The sequence below is a fragment of the Fistularia commersonii genome, chromosome 12 (genome assembly GCF_037954325.1).
Source record: "Fistularia commersonii isolate RoL2024-O1a breed Wild chromosome 12, RoL_Fcom_v1.0, whole genome shotgun sequence".
NCBI classification, from domain to species: Eukaryota; Metazoa; Chordata; class Actinopteri; order Syngnathiformes; family Fistulariidae; genus Fistularia; species Fistularia commersonii.
Window position 1 is genome coordinate 5,211,865 of NC_141295.1, and position 19,676 is coordinate 5,231,540.

General features: G+C 51.1%; 1 protein-coding gene across 1 annotated transcript in view; it reads right to left on the bottom strand.

Moving 5' to 3' along the window:
• Nucleotides 1-6,842: 6,842 nt before the first annotated feature.
• lcor (ligand dependent nuclear receptor corepressor) overlaps nucleotides 6,843-19,676 on the bottom strand; it is a 38,002-nt gene continuing 25,168 nt past the window's right edge. Inside the window, exon 7 of the mRNA XM_086156581.1 lies at nucleotides 6,843-18,881. Coding sequence (XP_086012707.1) covers nucleotides 17,726-18,881 — 1,156 coding nt within the window. The 3' untranslated portion in view covers nucleotides 6,843-17,725. The remainder of the gene's footprint in view (nucleotides 18,882-19,676) is intronic.

Sequence of the window (19,676 nt, forward strand, 5' to 3'; positions counted from 1 at the left end):
AAGAATCAAATAGAGGGAGAAGACATCAAGCTGGTTTTAAGCCTTAAAGTGAGTGGTTCACCTTCCTGCCACCGCGAGAGCTTGTTAGGCCGTCCGCGGCGTGGTGCGGCCGACCCCGGCCCAGACGGGCCCGGGGAGGGGGCCCCATAGGGCTGACGCTCAGTCTTAATTGAACGGAGCCGATGTGGTTCCATTAATCAGTAATGGGGCGGCTTGCTGGGCCCGGCAACCGCACGCCCAGCGGGGGGGGCCTCTGATGGGGCTGCTGACATTCTCACAGCACGCCGTTTTGTATGTGTATGAAAAACAGGCACGGAGCCGGGAAATGCGTCCGTGTCGGTGGGCCAAAGGTCGCGAGCGGGAGGACATTTTCAAACTAAAATTTTCACCGGTCGGGTCTCTCGACGGGAGCCGTCAGAGGCTCTAATGGGCGAGCGGCGTTTCTAATTTGGACCCCGAAGGAGGAGGGAAAGGAAGATTGAGCTGGTGAAGTTTGAAGCTGTCGTTGCAATGAAACATCGAAAGTCCCTCAGAGATCACACTGGATAGTAAAGGTTTTTCATCTTTGTTGAATCATAAGCATAAAAGCCAAATCCTCAAGCAACCCTCTATCTTAGTTGTGTGTGTGTGTGTGTGTGTGTGCGTGTGCGTGTGCGTGTGTGTGTGAGAGAGTGACTAAGAGTGTGTCGGATTCTCTAAGTTTCAGCGAACCAGGAATTCTAGCACTGAGCTGTGATTGTTTCTGTGGATGAGCAAAGCCGTGTCGCATCGTGAGGTGTTTGTGTTGTTTTTCTGGAAACCACAGTGGTCGGGGTTAGCTTAGCGGCTAATGGCCTCTTGTCAATCACAGACTCAGTACCTTGTTTGCATGGTGGACATCATTAAAAACAGGGCTGTGGGAGTGATATCACATGTCCCCTTGCACAGAGCTGGGTGTTGTCATGGTAATCTAACCCAAGCAACAACAGGACCTATAGAATAGGTGTCCTGAACAAAAACCCAAATAGTCAACGTCTATAGAGTCAAATTAAGTCACATGTGAGGAGTGTGAAACCACATGCATGCATGCACGCGCACACACACACACACACACACACACACACATACACACACACACTTGTGCGCTTATAGGCGCAGTATCTAAAGAGGGAGTCCTTTTGGAGCCTGAGGCATAGTGAGAGAAATAAATATTTGATAGGAGGATGACCTACTTCCTGCTCCCTGAAAAGTTATTTGTCTTTTTCTGCCGCCGTCCTGCGGTGCTGCAGCAGAGAGCCTGGGCCGCGGGAGGGTTGGACGTGCCGGCCGCTGCAGGGCGAACGCACTCGTGTTTCAGGCTTTTGGAGACCTTTTGTCATTTTGCGGCGAACGCATTTTAATTCCTGTCTGACCGGTGCGACAGGACCCGTGCAGGAAGGCATGATGGGAAGTCAGCGGGGACAGTGAGGCCCCTAACCATATTAATATTATCTTCACTTCAGGACTTCCCCGCTTAATAGAATAATTCCAAATGATTTAATTGGATTAATATATCCTGGACACCAGAGCACACCGGCACAGTACTGAGGATGATTGATTGATTGATCCATTAAACTACAGGTGATTTCCTGAATTTCATCTCAATTTGTTTCTCTAAAATCAAAACACAGCTGAGGAGTGAAGAAAGGAGGGTCTGATCCATGTTAGAGGAGGACTGACGTACAGATGAGAGGCTGCGGGAAACCTGAGGCAATTCTTCTGCTGCATGACAGCCAGCAACGCTAGAAACGGCCCGACGTTGCACCAAATATAACCGCGTTGTCACATTTCAAGTTTTGAATTGCAAATCTAGCGGTAACAGGTTTAGGGGTTCCATAAGCGTCTTTCACCCGGGCACTATTCTAGTCCTGGATGGTTCTTGCAGTCACTGTGATTTGGACATCTTGGAAACGTTTATTCTCAGCGATGTATCCTCTGTCTCACGTAATGGTTGTAACGCCGCATGTTTATTATGTTGAACTGGCAGCGTGAGAAGATTTCAACTTGGCAGCGGGCAAATAAACATGAAGCAGATTATTCAATATCGATGTGGAATTCCAGGCCGCTGATTTCCTGATCCCGATCCGTCTCCTGCCGGGTCCGCCTTGAGCTCGTCCGCCATATTCCAGTCGGCGGGTCTGACTTCACCAACCCCGGCGGCCGCCGGTCCTCTGAGATCGAAGCGGCCGCCCTGGCGGAGCTGCGAGGAGGCCGTCGGCCAAAGTCCACCTCGATATCCCGAGACGGCGGTTGTTCCCAGTCGGCTCCCGTGGTTTCCTGACTCCGTCTGCTCTCCTGCGGCTCGTCTTGTTTTCTTTTCTCCATCTTCGCCTGTCGTTCCGCGGTGTTAAACACTTCGTGTCCGAGTGTTTAATTCATCTGACTGACATCCGGTGGCTGCAGGCATCTCTCTCTGCGATGGATCGCCTCTTACTCCTGCCATTATTAATAACCAACCCGGACTGCCGGGGGCCAAATCAAATTTTAGGAATAAAAATCACTCAGATGTCAATAACAACCTCAATTTAATTAACTGTTAGCCAGCGCTTCAACCAGGAAACGAGTTCTCCTTAATGTCAGACTCCATTCAAACTAATCATCCTCGCGTAACGAGTCCGAGCCGGTCACGATTTTGACTTTTCGCCCGTGGCTCGATCTCGGCCGACCCGGGACAATCCGGCTCCTTCAGCCGAAACGCGCCCCGAGCTACTCTCTCCTGAACCCGACCGGAACCTTCTTCACGCGCGTGCCTTCAAGCCGGATTAATGGCCGACATTTTACGGGCCTGTGTGCAAAAGCAAGGATCAGGACGAGGCTGCTGCCCTGGAGGTCAGCGTCATCGCCAGATGAGCCAGAGCAGATACATTTGTCTGGAGATGTTTCTCATGTTCCTGGAGGGGAAAAATCTGCTCCTGCAGAATCGTATTTCACAAAAGGGACCCCGACGAAGACGCTGCAATTATCTCATTTTCGGCGTGTTTGTCGTTCTTACTGCACCGGCGTCTTTGAGAATCCCTGGCGAGGTCTCTCATGATGAGCAACGTTCCCACCGCCCATCAAAAAGCAAAGACTATCAAGTGCCCTCGACATGTTTTCCTGACGGAAATCTCGGGAAAGTCCATCTTTGTTACACCCATTAAAAACATCCAAAACAGAATTCCGTTGGTACTCAGGATGTGACATTTGTGAAGAAGCGCTCAGATGTTGTTCAAACGCCGGCGAGGCCGATGTTCTGCCGGCTGTATTTCGTTGATCTGAGACTTCGCCGACACGGTGGACTCAGTGGAAGCGTCAGCGTTCACCGCCTGTCAAAGACGGACTCGCTGTCACTGTTCAAGGTATTCCTCCTTCACTTAATCCCGCTTCTTTGCTGCTGCCGACGCTACCGTGTGCCTGAAGTGCCTCCTCCGTGACAATTTTTTGTTTAACGTTTCACTTGTCAAGTGTTGCAAAAAGCAATGATTCCAGAGATGTTTTCCCGCCGTAAGATGCTGTGCAATTATTACTGGATCCTGGCTGCAGAAGGAGCTCCACCGCTGAATCCCCGCTATCTGGATCAGCCCCTGGTCTCCACACTGCCAGGTCGAGCTGACGCTCAGTAGATCCAGGAAACCCGTGTCATTTCTGTCCTGACAAGGTCTTTTGAGAGAAATTCTAGTTTTTCTGCCGAACTTGGAGCATCTGTTGTCACCGTGATCTGTGGTGCCGGAAGCCGACGAGTCTCTTTTACATTACATTACATTACATTAAGCAGATGCTTTTATCCACAGCGACTTACAATAGAGGACATAAGGATTGCAAATAACACTTGCAAATACAAGATGCACAGGAAATATACAGAACAGTAAGCTGTTTTTTTTTTTTAAGGCAAAAACGTACACATACGTACACACACACACACGCTGCATAGCCTAACTTGGTGCCTAACCTTATCTGGGGCAGCTCAAGCATCAGCGCAGTAAAAAGTCCTGAAAGAGAAAAGTTTTTACCAGTTTCTGCTAGTAGGTTTGTATTTTAAAAATGGCTGCGCCGTCGACGAGGTTTGAAACCCGATTCACGCATGTTTCGGCGTGGCGTTGGGTGTGTCGCACCCCAGGGCATATCCTCACGCTTTTCCCTATCGGCATATTAGACTGGCTGTGCGGATGCAATGGCCCGTTCTGATTTTTATGCCACCGACGGAGCTCTGTTTGTCTTTACGACCGATTAGACTCTCTGCGGGCGATCCGACGTGCGGTTCAGATCTGATTGTCAAATAATGTTCCTCGGCCCGACACTGAACAAATTGAAAGGCGTTATTATGGATCCAGACACATCGCATCTCAGCTCCGTGTGACTCACTCTCCTCCTGCTGCAACTCCTGCCGCAGAAATCTCCATTTAAGTTTTGACACTAATCTTTACTTCCATCAGCATGTTAGAATAACCAGGCCCGTTTCATCCAGTTACCCACAACCTCCAACATCCGCTTCTCCCAGAGACGCTGGAAATTGTAACTCAGTCCTGGATCACGTTCCCTTTAGATCCCTCAAGTCTGCGTTCTCTCTCTGGAGAAACCTTTGCCCCTCAGTAACATGCTCCACTCCTCCAGCGGTGTACATAGTAAGGATGTTTTTGTCAGGAACCTGGCGAAACGCTTGTCATTTTCATGTGAAATTCAAAAGCCTTTTTTTTAAAGCACCAGTTAAGAGACAAAAGCTTCACAAGTACAAAACCCGTGCTTCACGCCGCTCAAATGAATACTCAGGATCGGCGCCGATGCGCTCGAGGACCTTGTAGACGCTTCCTGACGTGTCACCGACGGGTTTCTGTAGAACCTGGACGAGATAAAGCGATCAGACCTTCGACCTTCTAGACGAGCAGCAGTAGGAGGCTCTCCTGCCAGGGCTCCTCGAACAGAAGGTCTGGATGCACGCTAGGCTTCATCTACCATGACAACAGTGCAGCAATGCACGCAGCGCTTGCACCAACAATCTGATAAGTTAGAAGGAATAATCTCTTCTGATGGATCCGGATGCAGAGCCACTTCTGATGTCTCCGTGCCGTCCCGAGTCACAAGACCTCCGTGTCACCAAGGAGACGCCGAGCGGAGAAGGTCTGAGAACAAACAGAGCTGAATGTTTGGAGTTGAATAGATCACTGTGATGCACTTAGAGGGTCTCGACCCTGAAGACCTGGGAAAGGACAGATCACCAGACCGCCACTGTCATGGAGACCTGAGGAGAGACAGTAACACTCAAGATACAATACTAAAGAGTAATACTTCGGTACCTTGAGTATCTTACTTGTAAAACACAGACCGTAGTACTTTGGACCCATAGTCAGATCAGTGCCGTACGGGTTAAATATTGACTGAAATACTGTGACGATGAATCTGGTTGAACTGGCCAGGAATGCAAGGAGATACTTTTTTTTTTTAATTCAGATGTAAAAACTCCCTGGGAGCCTGATCTTCTGATGTTTGAAAAGGGAGGTGTTTGTTCTGGCGTCCAGAAGCCACCATCTTCCCACAGGGATCAGGAAGAAGTTCAGAGTCCCAGAGAGGAGTGTCAGTTCACCCTTTCACTTCAAGTCATCAGACGCCCGAGGAGGCCAATGAGCTCGGGTTCTGTGGCTGCTGCTGTGATTCTTCCTCTGCGTTCCGATCCATTTGAAGACCAGGTGCCGGTCCGAGAGAGACCGGATGCAAGACGTCAGATGAGATGAAGGCTCGTGTCCCGCGGATGCCGGCGCCGTACCGAAACCCAGAGGAACCTCCTGGGCTGAAGAAAGGCGGTCAGACCCCGGAGAACGACCGGCAGAAGGCATCCAACGTTTAGTCTGACAGTTCTTACCTGAGAGGCGGATCCAGTCTTTGGCTCGTCGCCGTCCGCCGCGCCGACTCGTCCCCGGACGGCTGGAAAATAATGAGCCCCGGAACGGAAAGCGCTCCCACGTGTTTGTGAAGCCGCCTCTGCTCAAAACTTGAGCTTCTGCTCCAAAGCATTGGAAGTAATTAGAATATGTGAGGACAACATATAAATAAATGTGATCCTCCGAGGGGCCCGGAGCTTTTATTTTCTGCTCAGCGCGGAAAAATGATGCGTTGGATCAAATTACACACAATCCATCGTCATGACAACTGATCAGCGGGTGTGCTATTATGCAGTTTTGCACTCATCAGGTGGCGGTCTGTAACGAAGATGGTCTACGAGGCGCCAGGTAGTCGAGAGCGGGGGGCGGTTGAGATAGAGAAGTGGAACGGGAACGAGAGGTGTGTGTTCTGGACGCCAGAGTGACCGAGAAGACGCCGCCTTCCGCTCGGAGGAGGAGGAGCCCTTCTCTCGGGGCCCGCCGTCGTCCCGGCGGCCCCCGGCGCCCGCCTTTCCCCGTCCACTTCCTGTGCTGGGACTGCGCTCGGCCTGCGGGGACCTCCGGCTGGTTTAGTTACCCCGGTCTGGGCAGAACACGCTGCATCTCTATGCCTTTTTTCAGTTAGCTTTTCTGAGGGGAAAAAAATCTCCTAAGCCCAGAAGTTATTAAGTGTGTTTATCCTCCGTCACGTCGACGCTGCTCCGGGGAGCGGCAGCTCTTATGATTAGAGTCTCAAACAATGTACGAGGCCCTCCTGTAATTAACCCACTTTGCGATGATTCATCCTCCCCACTGCAACTCCCCCACCCCGACATCATTGTCTTTAAAATAATAATGAACAAAAAACAATAATATGCTGCCGGTAATAAACATATCGCCAGGCCTGACGTGGAGGCTCCCGCAGCTTCTCAGCGGGTGCAGATCATCAGGAAGGATCCGTGGGGGCAAAAAGACACCCGGACCAGAGCAGGCTTTATTTTCACAACAAAATTTATTAGAAGAATAGTGGTTTTGAAAAGAAGGTACTAGCATCCAGTGAATACTACCTCACACAACGTTACAGCTGAAATGTGTGGCGAAAATGGCAACTTTCTTTTTTTTTTTTCTTACCAAATTGAATATAACATAACCAGTAAAATATTTTACACATGCACAAAGACAGATCTAATCAGCGTCGCCTGATGTTTAATGCAAAATGAAATCATAATAATTGGAAAAAAAAAAAGAGTGGAAAGAAAACAAAATCATCTTTCATTGTTTTTTTTTGTTTTTCAAAATTAGAATAAAAAAAAAAAAAATCACAGACATCATGGGAGGATTTCTTCTTTACCAGCCTGATCAGAAAACAAATCCGATTCATCTTCAAAACAGGGAAAAAGTGAGAGGGTCGTGGTAAAGTAGTGCAGCAAATCAAACGAAACCGACATCGGTGATCCCCGTTAAGTGCTCATTTACACGGACATTGATATCATAAGCCTAGACGTCCAGGTCACAAGGTACAAAATAACAAAAACCAAAGAAATTATTGTACATAAATAAAACTACAGTATGAGAAAAATATTTTTTAAATTATACATTTTTTTGTCAAACTGTAAACAGTATTGAAAATGAGGTCCATTGGGTTTTTCTTTTTTTCATGTTTTTTTTTTTTTCTTTTTTCTTTTTTTTGGAGAGCCTAAGTGTAAATGTCGTCGTATGTGTGTTCGTGTGTGTGTTTGTGTTAGCGAGGCTCAGTCCGAAGGGGGCGGGTGGGGTGGGGGTGGACCAAGCCCGCGAAAAAAGGGGGCTCTGGCGCCCTGAGAATCGGCACAGTGCCCCCTAGGGCCTGCTGGACTGAAGGAATGAGGTATATCGTCAAACCCAAAATAAAAAAAGAAGAAAAACAACAGGCGCGGCCGCCCGTCAGGACGACGGACCGCGAGCAGGAAGAGAAAAGCGGCGTCAACGCTTCCTGCGGCGACCGGTCCCGGACCGGGCTGCGACCGAAAACCAACGTCAGGAATGTCGGAGAGAATCGTTCTCACAACGGGACACGGATATCCAGAGGGATCCTCGGAAAGCTTCAACACGGGTCTCGCCAAACCTCCGCCGCCGGGTCGTCGCGAGAGAAACCAAATACGCCAAACATCGCGGAGCCGGCCGTTCTCCGAGGAGAAAACACACCGACTGGCAAGCCCGGCGGTCGACCGCGGCAGAAAGTAAGAGAAACGACGGCTTCGTGGCGGAGACGACCTGCCGCCGCCGTTTTGTACGCGAGATACCGACTCGGTTGTTTATATTCCCTGAAGCTTAAGAAGAACTGAAGGCATTTCTGTCACATTCCCCCGTGTGGTGTGTGTGTGTGTGTCTCTCCATTGGCAGCAGAGAGAAAACAAATGAAGTTAGCACTTTGAACCCCACGGATACCTGACCGTAAACTCGCTGTAACCTTAAACGTTCAGCAGCATTATAGATGTCCACCGTATTAGGGTTTGTGGAGGCGTTTAGTGACAACATATTCATAAATACATATATATATATGTATACATATATATATATATATATATGAAACACGCCGCTGTTTTGTGCACATCTTGTGAGATGTTTTTTTTTCATCAGAGGTCAGTTGTGTAAGTTGTACTGTTGCCGTTTCGTAGCCGCACGACGGCGGCGCGACGCTCCGCGTGGATGACGAGGCGAGTGGAATGGGAGAGTGAGATGCGAACAAAAGACTCGACGGAGATTCTACATTCATCCAACGGTAGAATCCAAAGACGGCAGTAGAGCAGAGACGACCGAGGGGGAGGAGGGAGGGAACCGGCGGGGGATCGAACTCCGAGGTCGAGGGAAAAACCGAAAGGGCTTCTGGCTGGGATGTCAGAGGTAAATTCGGCCTTCGTCGGAGCAGGCTCGCGAAAATGGGCTGTGGCGATAATCCCTGCTAGACCTCGGTGTAAGTTAAGTACCTGAATAGGAGTGAAAGCAGTGTCGCTGAGGGTCCCTGAGGGCGTCTAGAAAATGTAATTTCCGCCTGCGAGTCGCCTGGAAGGCGCCTTTTCCTACAGACATTCAGGATCCGCTGAGAGGTTTGGTGCTTGGAGCTGACACACCGGTCCTTTGAGTTTCTCCAAGAGCACAGGTAGATCCGTCCTCCTAATGTAGATCCGAGGCTCAAACGTGGTCCGACAACTGAGGGGAATAACGAAACCCAACGGAAAAAACAAAGAGGGGGATTTGTCGCGCGGCCGCGCAGGTTTGCACTGGGTCGCCAAACACGAGGGGGGAAAATGATTGCAAAAGAGCTTTAGCCGCCACGAAGCTGCTGCGGCGACGGACAAACACCTCGGGTGCTCCTTCTCCTCGGGACAGGGATTGTTTTCTCAAGGGCAATATCTCATATTCCGAACGAAACGAAACGAAACACAACACATCGGAATGGGTCCTGCGGACGACATCCAAAGAAAAGCGCTTTTGGATTAACCAGCCCCCCCGAAGCGGGGGCTGATGGAGGAGTATTTACACCAGCATGCAAAAATATCGAGGGTCGACCCTCCCGAAACCAGCCGCCTCCCCCGGGAGGCTCGGGGGAGCCGGGTTTTCCAGCCACTCTGATATCTGTCGGGTTTTTAGCGGGAACCCCGGACAGGATGGCCAACCCCCCCCCCCCCCCCACACACACACTTCCCCACACCTTAAAAACACGCCAGTGCCTTTTAAAATGTACAGTTTCACCTCGCTTGAGAAAAAGACAGGCAAGGGTTGAAAGGTAAAGCAGTTCTATGTACAACCGACCTGAACCCCCCCGAGTGACTCTCAAGTCCAAGTCATCTTCATAAATATACTGTCTTTACAGTGTCCGCTTATAAAAACCGTCCCCGCGCCCTCCCTGCCCCCGAAAACCTCCATTTATTTCACAGGCTTCAAAAGACTACAGATACACTAAATCCTAGTTCCACTACCACTACCACTACTACTACTTCTGCTAACGGAAAAAACTCAAGTCGCCCTATGCTACATCGTGGGGGGGCGGCGGGGTCAACAAGCGAGAACGCATCAAGAAACATCCAAAGCAACAGAGAGGGAGTGATTTTTAGCCAAGATACTGCACTGGACTTCTGCATTGTTTCCCTGAATCATCGACGGAAAAGGCTCGTCCTCTTCCTTCTCAAAATAAAAGCATATGACGTTAGAGATTTTTATTTACATTATGCATTTGTGTTTGTGTGTCTGTGTGGGGCTTGTATAGTAAATCTATGTGCACATATAGAGTATTTCTTCTTAAATATGTATAGTTAAATTAGAGGTTAGTTGTGTTTGCGTTTTTTTTTTCCATTAAATGTTATTATTTTTTGTTTTTTTTACATTCAGTTTTTAACAACAATAAGCGAGTAGATAAGTAGACAAAGGAGATATGGAAGAGGAAGGAAGTCGGGACTTTGTGGTTTTCAAGTGTTCCAAGTTCTCGCCTCTCCGTCTTTCGGCCGCGGGTCTTTAGGTCAGAAGAGTCCAAGGACGTGGACCGGGGCCGCCAGAAGGTCGGAGATCGGGGAGGTTTTTTTTTTTCCCGAGGATGGAGAACGCGCGACGGGGACGCGCTCAGGCCGAGGCGGCGTGGAACGCGAGCGACGCGACCTCCGCTTCGTGGCGAAAGAAGCGGGGAGGAAATGAGCGCGAGGCGTGTTTGTTCATGGACAGATTCTGACTATCTGGAGGTCGTGGAGGTTGAATGGAGTTCTTCTGAGGTATTCTGTGTTGTACTTTTTTTTTTTTTTTTTTTTTCTTCTTCTTTACATTTTTCGCACACCGAGAAACACTACGATGGAAAACGTTATCAAAGACAGAAAGAAAGAACACTCATTGTTACTTTCCCAAATGCAGATTCAGTCAAAGCGCTCTTTCTTTTTTTTTTTTTTTTTTTTTTGACGTCTTATTTTTGCCTCTTTTTTTGTTTTATTTTGGTTTCGTGAGCAGCTTTCCTAACGTTGACATTCAGGAAGGCAACAGTCCAAGTCTTGTAAGTTTTGATCTCCAGAGGATCAAGGAGGTGGACTGTTGATGGAGCTCCAGGAGCCTCCCCTGCTTTGAGTTTTTCATATTTACAATCCTTGCTGTTTATAAAGCACTGAAAAGTATTTGGCTGAAAACAACATAGAGAATCAGTCAAAAACAATATAAAAGTTGTTTTTTTTTTTCTTCTCCCGTTGTTTATGTTTCATTTTTTTTTTTTCCTTTTGAGCGACGAGTCGGCATTCGCCAGTCGGAGCGAGAGGTTTTGGCAGTAAAAGTCGTGGGGGGCGTTTGAAGGAGTGTTGATCCGGCCTCGGCGCCGTTCCTCCGCTTTACAAAACGCAACCAGCCCGCGGGAAAGATGGATGACCGGGGGGCGCCGGGTTGTCACGGACGCGGAGCTCGAAAGAGATTGGAGAATCACTCAAAAGAGAAGCTACAGGAGGATCGCAGCGACGCTCCGGCGTCTGACGGCGGCGAAAAGTCAAACAGGCTTTTTTTTTTCTCCCCGAACCCTCAGATCAGGAGGTTGGAGACGTTCAACCACCTTCACGGCCCAGGAGCCGGCTTAATGACATCACCTGAAGTCCACACGCATGCATACTGTGTGTGTGTGTGTGTGTTACTGTGTGTGTGTGTGTGCGATATTACAGTTCCTCAGGAGAACGTTTGGCAAAGCCTCCGTGAAAAGACCGGTGAAGAGAGGACGACTCGAAAGAGGCGTCACCGAGTTTACGGAAATGGCGGCGAGGGACCCGTGGCGGGCCGTCTCTCCGGGGATAAAGGAGGGGTTGTCAGCGCCGCTTCTCACGCTCCGCCGGCCAAGGATATGGAAGGCAGTGACAGAGTTACGGCGCGGGGGCGGCGGCGACGGAGGCGGGTCACGGCTTTTCATCACAGGATGTGACAGTTTCAAACGGCTGCGAAAGGTGGCCGTGGATCACGGCGCCTCCGGCCCCGCGCCGCGCCTGACTGACAGAACAATCACCGTCCGACACAAACGACGCCACCGTCGGCGCCAAGTCGGAGGCCCAGACAAACCGCCACCATGGCTCGGCCGCGCTCAGCCCGCGGCCGACCCGCGTCCGACCCGGTCGACCCGCCGTTAAGGCTTCGGATTAGCATGAAAAGACCCGGGAGCGTCAGAGCCTCCAGGACGGACAGCCGTCCGGGGGTTGATGTCGATCTCCCTGCTTTTTATTCGCTCTTCTGCCGTCCCCGGATTCCTCCATCTGGGAACGAACGCTCCGGGATCGCCATGGCAACACGCGACACCTCGCCAAAGGGGCCGCGCCACGCTGCGTTCCCGCCGCCAGGTTTTCCCGCGACTCGTTCTCGCACTCTAATTTCAGATCAGCTGCTTTTAGCCGCCGTCTTGCTCGTCCGCGTCGTCGGCCAAGTTTCCGACGGCGAACGCGGACGCCGCAACCAACCGCCGGCATGTTTTTTGAGTAGTCATTGAGTTGTCTATCAATAGCCAATCGCGCGATTGGTCTTTGCTGTGGTAGTGTCACATGACCAGGGTGCGCTAGAGCCTGCTGGTGTTGGCTAGCTTTGAATTTCATTTCCGTGCAAAGAGGCTTCTCCCACTCCGGGCCGGACGCCGGCCACATTTGTCGACCGGCAGTTCAGCAGGTCAATGTTGTGTGTGTGTGTGTGTGTGTTTGTGTGTGTGTGTGTGTGTGTGTGAGGGGGGGGGCGCTTTTAGCTCGTAACAAATCCCTGCTTTGAAAACGGTGCCGTTAGCAAGGGGCCAATTGTCTGGCGTTCACGGCTGCGCTGACATTTGAAGCGCGCAGGTTTTAACGCGTCTATTAGCTCCACTTTGGTAAATGACTGCAGGAGACGGAGAGCACAGCTAGGCTTTTAACACCAAGTGGAAATGTCGCTTTCATCCGCCGCCACCATTTCCCCTTTTCCTCTGTTTTTTTTTTCTCTCTTTCTTTCTTTTGAAGGCTGCAGAGCGGCGCAGGATAAATTCTTGAGTGAGCAGCGCGTCGGGGTTTGGAGGAGAATGGCAGAAGGCCAAATTGAAGTTGCGGAAAAGTACTCGAGCCTGTAAAACAGGCGGGTTCTCTTCACGTTCACTGACAAACTTCACGGCTCAGTGGTTCGGGGTCTGGAAGAGACCCGGAGTTGGGGGTTCCATGGTGTTTGTACCACCAAGCTGGAAAAGAACCAGAAGAACCCGTCACCTGGAACCTCCTTCAACACCTGGCAATTTCCACCTTCTCCCCTGCCAGATCTCACTTCCCCCGGCCGCCTGCCTGCCTGCCTGCCTGCCTGCTTGCAAGTGAGCGCACCGTTTGCACCCCCGCCAAACACGGGGTTTCACGGCGACCGATCGGGGGAGAATCTTTGCCATCCGGCCAAAACGCGCTCTTGATCAGGCGAGTTTTTTTACCGCAGATGATCCAGGCCGGCTCTGAGGACACGGGCAGAACCCTCCGACACATCGGGCCTGTGTTTGCACTTGACTCCGACGCGGTCGGGGTGTGTTTTAGTGCCGTGCGTAGACGGGGCGGGGGGTGGGGGTTGCACGGGTGGGGGTGGGGCAACCAACTGTCTTTGTCAGAAGCACAATGAGAAAACGGAGGGGTGTTTTTTTTTTTTTTTTCCACGGAGGCAGTGCCGGGAAACGTTTCCCTGTCAGAACCCAGATGAGCCAGGCGGGCCGCCGGCAGAACACACCTACCCGCCGCTAAAAGAGACATAATTATACATCCAAACCACCCACACAAAGTATGGCGACCTGATGTGAGGGAAGGCGTGTGCGTGTGTGTGTGTGTGTGTTCGCTCTGCGCTGGATGTGCTAAAGAGAATACGGCATTGTATTCACATACACCTGACTCCTGGCATTTAAGGAATTTCTCTTTTTTTCGTACAAGAAAAACAGAGGAAAGGAAAATGTCAGGCGGAGTGACGGCGGCGACCAGGGGAAGCAACCGTTATTCAAAGAAAGAAAGAAAGAACGAGACGTTTCATTCCAGATACTGCGGAATGAGCCGGACCGGAAAGATCGCGCTTCTCCTGGATGTTTGTGTTCCTTGTGTACAATCAGCTGCTCTGAAGTGATCGGACCTGAGGTATAAACCACGACCGGGCGCGGAAACAAACGGTGGAGGCCCCGCGGCGCCGGGCGAGCCGGGCGGCGTCTGGTGTGTGAGGTTACAGTAGTTGCTTGACTTTTGTTTCTCATGACGGTCTTTCACGCCAGAGACACAGAATGATGTGTAAAAAAAACAAACAAACCCTGAAATATAAAAGACTGGTTAACTGCAGGTTAAAAAAAAAAACAACAAAAACACAGTGAAATAAATACATGATGGGTTGCGTCGTGTTCTCTGCGCTGCAGTGTCCGCCGCTTCAGATAAAAATCTTTTTAAAACCGACGGCGGACCAGGCGGGTTCGCTCTGCCCCCCCTCTCCGGGAAAACCCACACAAAGGCCTCGGTCCGGTTTCACCCCGGAGTCCAGTTACGCCCCGAAATCAGGGAGGACCCCCCCCGAAGAGGAGGAGCCTCCGGGGGTAAACCGGAGCAGCCCCAGCAAACCCCGTTTCTTCGTCTTTTCCGCTCTTTATCTCTCCATCGGTTGAGATTGTTGTGAGGAGGAGATATTCGGATGGAGGTCAGGGTGGCAAATATGGGTCAGGCCGGCAGCGGGAGATTCCCTTCGAAAACAGGGAGGCCAAAGAAAAGCGGTAAAAAGACAAGGAAGCAAAAGAAAGAGCGGAGGGAACCGGGGCGGGGGGGTTGTCAGAGTTCCAGGCACCGAGAGGAGTCTATTTTCAGGTTGAGGTATAGAACCTGGCCGGGCGACCAGCAGAATATATAGTTTTATATAGATAAATACGTCCATAAGTTACATCTAGTACAGGTAGTTACGTCTGCGCCTTTCTCTCTCTCTCTCTCTCTCTCTCTCTCTCTCTCTCTTTTATTTCTTATTTTTATTCTTCCTCCGACTGACAAATATTGCTGCCCGTCCCGTCGGCTCGATCCTGAGACATTTACAGTACTGAAGGCTACTGTTTGCGCGCCCGCTTCCGGGGAAAGAAAAAGAGACGCAAAGCGAGAAAGGAAAGAGCTGAATCATCAACGCAACACTGCTGAGGCTGTGGAGTTTAGAGATATTTCATTTCATGTGACTACATTCATCCTGTGAGTATTTACCATAAATGTATATAAATAGATATTCTCTGTTAAAGTGTGTCGTGAAAATATGAGGTTTCTTCGAGAAGAGAAAACGAAAAGACAAACGGCGGCGGAGGGCGGCCTCCGAATGGCATGCACCGGGGCGGGGGGGAATAAATACTTTTGGTGTCTTAAGTGCCGCTGGAGTTTTCCATGCAACTCTGTGCATCAAGTGCCAATTCTCTGGTTTTTCGCACCAGCCCGTCGTCGGTTTCGGCACGCCTTCGTCTTATTCGGCGACGCTCGCCTTTTAGACACTTCGGACGCCGGGCGTCGCGGAAGTGTTGGGCGCATTTCATGCACGAGGACCCCGACAACCTTTTAAAGGGGTCGTTTTTTTAATTGACTAGAGTTTAAAACTGGGTCGTCAATAACCGTGAAGATTGTACGCGACAGGTAGTAAATGAATGATTAAATACTAAAAAGGGCTGAGGGGGGCGGGTGGTGGTGCATGCCATTTCCCAGGAGGATAACCCAGAAAAGAAATGAAATCGATGGAACGTACAATCGGTTCTTGAAGGGCGCGAACGACGTTTGTGTGTCGCGCTCACACGGACGGACGGACCAACTAAAGAACCCCCCCGCGACCGAAAAAGCTTTCCTAATCTCCTGGCGGAGCCTTTCCTTTCCTTTCCTTTCCTTTCCTTTCCTTTCCTTTCCTTTCCTTTCCGACCGCCCGCACCTGGCGCTCTCTGGCGGGGAAAACAATTAGCCCACGCTCCGCACCAGTCGGCGCCGCCAAATTGCGTATTTTCACCAGGTGCGCAAACCGGGACGCCGTTCTTTGTCTCCGATTTCTCGTTGTTTCATTTTGTTTTGAAAAGTGCTTTTTCAGAGTTCAATTCCCCCGAAGCCAACGTCTATGCGTGTGTGTGTGTGTGTTTTTTTTCTCTTTATGATTCGTCTCCGTGTGTGTCGGCCGCAGAGCGGCTAGGTTTCCTCGAGTAGCTCGTCCTGCAGACGGAGCGATGGCGAGAGGTATGTCTTGTCCTCCTGTCAACTATAGGTCCCAGTGAAACCCACATCCTCTTCCTCAGTTACCCTGAGTTTAAAACGCTAGGAGAAAAAGAAAAATCTTCCAGATTCAAGGATTGGCTTTTTTTTTCTCAGTCAGTATAATTTATAATATATTAAATCTGCCTTCTCCTCGCCGCTATCTACTACCCCTCCCCTCACTGCATATTGCCCGCCCACTACTACCCCAGTAGGTCTATAAATGCACATCGTCAAAGAAAACTGCCTTGAAACGGTCTAAAATTCAATGGAGGAGAACGTCAGTAGCTAAACCACCTCTGCTTGGTTTTGTTTGAAAAGGATAAAAAAAGAAAATCAGCGATGCGTTTGTTGTTAGCAGAGACTAGCTTAAAAAAATAGCTTTAGAAGTCAAAGGGAAAAAAACAAACAAACAAAACAAAAAAAATTCCTACAAGCTAGAAAATCAGCTAGATAGCAGCAGAGTTTCACCTCCCGATCCCCAAAAAGGCCCGCCAAGATGTTCACCGGGGGTCGGAGTTCAGCCACGGAGGCTCCGGCCGTTTCGGGGATCGGGAGCGAGACGCTGAGCGGGTCGGGGGAGGCGGCCGGCGACCGGGCCGCGCCCCGATCTGTGGAGCGGAGGCCGGGCCGGGCGCCGGTCGCGCTTCCGACCCGTTGCGAGGTCGCGCCTGGGCTTCAGAGACAGACCATAATAAGTGCATGATGCGAGGGGCAACGATGCCGAGGTAACCTGGTCCGTAAGCGCCAGACCCAGAGTGTAGTGCAAAAGAAAGCAAAGAGAAATCAAACCGAAACGCAAAGGTAGAGGAACAAAGAAGTGATTCTAGAAGTCAGTAGTTTTTCACGAAACTCACAAACATGCATCCCTGAATGACTTTTGTGTGTCGTTTCTCGTTCACAAAGGACGGCTCGGTGTCGCTCTCGTCCACACAGAAACCAGTAGAACGTCTTAAGGAGAAGAGAGAGGTTTTGCAGTTTAAGCATCATGGCTACCTGGCAAATGTTTTTTTTTTTTTTTGTTTTTGTTGTTTTTTTTTTGTCTTTTTTTTGATTCAGAACCCTGGTGAGTAATATCGATGTCGTGATTAAAACCTTAAGAGTCGGCTTCAAACGTAAGAATCAGTCCACTTACCAATCGGGGCTCCTCGAGCCGGGCACGGGGCGATAATTTGTCCATTTTGTTTTTTTTTTTTCCTTACATTTTCCGACCTTCCCCGTCATCCGCTCCCCCAAACTGCGTTCAGAAGCAGCGGCGTTTCAGTGCGTGGAGTTCAGAGAAAGGGCAGGGGCGGGATTTTGGCCTGGGGATTATCAGCATGCTTAAGGAAATTTTCATGAATTGTCATTTCGACTCTCGTCGTTCTCCGCGTTTGTTCGTCTCAGGATATAAAAACCTAAACAGATGCGCTTTCGGGCTTCGCTCGCGCGAAAAACCCAAGAACAAAAAAAAAAAAAACAAAAACAAAAAAAAAACAAAAAAAAAAAAAAAAAAAAAAAGCATCCGATTTATCCGAGTAATTTTTTTTTTTTGTGTTTCTTCAGTCTTTTCAAGAATCTTCGTGTTATCCCTGCGCTTGTGCTCACCCGGATACTGCAAAAGAAATTGGCACAAATGAAGCCCACGTCCGTTTGCGAATCGCTTTTGTCATTTTGACTGAGGTTTTCACGTGTTTGTCGTTTTTAGTCGATCGGTTTTAAATTGTCGTCCGTCTCCTCCTTCACATCGTCCTTGAGCTCGGCGGCCGCCGGCGGAGGGCCGTCGTCCCTCGGCGTGGCGGTGGGCGTGTTCTCCGACTCGGCGGGGAAGTCCTGGCCGCCGGCCTCCATCTTCATCATCAGCTTGAGCTTCTTCTTTGGGGGGTTCTTCAGGGTTCCCATACGCTCCTTCACCTTGTACTCCAGCGTGCTGTGCGGGATGCCGTACATGCTCTGGGCCTTGGACACGCTCATCTTCCCGTTCATCACCACCGTGATGGCCTCTTCCAGGATCTCGCTGTTGTACTGGCGGTAGCGGCCCCTCTTCTTCCTGGGCTGTTTGGAGTTGGGGTCCCCCTCGGCGTCGGACGTGGAGTACGCCGGCCCGGAGCCGGAGTGGTCCAAATCGGCGCTCCAGTAGTCGGCGCCGCCGTCCAGCAGGCTCCCGAGGCTTCCCCCTCGCCGGTTCTGCTTGGGCAGGATGGCTCGGAGTTTTCGGCTCAAGGAGTTGTCCCCGACGGCGCCGCCTCCCGCCCCGATGGCGCCGTAGCCGTACAGGTCGGAGGCGTGGGAGTCCCAGGACAGATCCATGCCCCGGACCTGCGGGATCTTCAGGTCCACGGGGGGCGAGTGGCCCTGGTCTCTCTTGCCCAGCACCTCGTTGTGTTGGTGCTGGGCCTTGGACCCCTGATTGTGGTGGTGGTGGTGGAGGGAACCCTTGAAGGAGAAGGCTCCGTGGTGGTTGTGGTGGTGATTCTCCAGGAACGGAGGCAGATCTTTGAGGTCGCTGAGGGCCCCGCCCAGAGCTCCGCCCGCCTGCTTCAATTTCATCAGGCCGTCCAGGTGGGCCTTGCCCCCCCAAAAAGAAGAGGGGCCCTTCTGGCCGACGGCGGAGTGGCACTGCCCGTGATTGAGTAAGCCGGCCGACTCCAGGTTGGCCAGCGAGAGGGCGGGAGGCTGGCTGAGGAGCCGGTGCTTCTGGCTGAGGAGCTCCTCCTTGATGCGCAGGGAGCGAGCCAGCGGGGGCTTGAAGGAGCTGGACCTGATGTAGTTCTCCCTCAGGCCGTCCTGCAAGCTCCTCTGCAGCGGGCCGTCGTCCTCGTCCGCCTCCGGAGAGGCCTGCTCCGCTTTCAGGGAACGTCTGCGTGGACAGAGGAGGAGACCAGAGTCAGGCCCGTCGCCGATAAACACCACCCCGCGTTACCGTGGTATCGCGCTTTCCATTCCTGCGGTGTAACATCTGAAAGGGAGGATTTCGGGTAATCCAGAGGAGCCTTCCTACAAGAACAAGCAATTTTCTGTTTTGATCCAGGACTCACAGAGTACCCGTCAAATGGAAAGCGCGCATCGCTTTAAACCCTCGGTGCGTATAAGCAGGAGGGCGGGGAGGCGGGTTTTTGCTTTTCCATACATTTCATCAGCCTCCGCCGCACGCCGTCTGCCTGGGGCGCTGAAAGGACAACCCCCGGTTTCAGCTCCGAACCTCCAGAACCGTCCTCCATTTTTGTTGTCGCCCCAGAATCGGGAACTACAGCCTGCGCGAGGCTGTAGTTCCCCCTTCGGTGCGCGATAAAGATAATTGCTTTTCACGTCGACGGACGCCGTCCGCGAGCGGCGGGGGTCCTCGGCGGGACGGCGAGCAGAGATGAGAACGGCGGGAGGTGCCGGGCTTGTGGAAGACAATACGGGTTAACCAGCGGCTTCTGGGACCTCCTGTCTAATTGGTTACAGTTAGCAAACAGTTTTGCTAACGCCGGATCTGAGGACGCCACGCGAGGCGGTGTTGGAAAATGAAAGGAGGCAGAAGAGACGCTGCTCTGGGGAAACCTTTAAATCTAAATAATGAAACCACCTTCCAGTGAAAGGCTCTCAGGCGTCTGCAGCTGGCAGGAGCTCCTGCTCCGGGGTAGTTTCTCTGACGAGTTGCCCCCGGTGG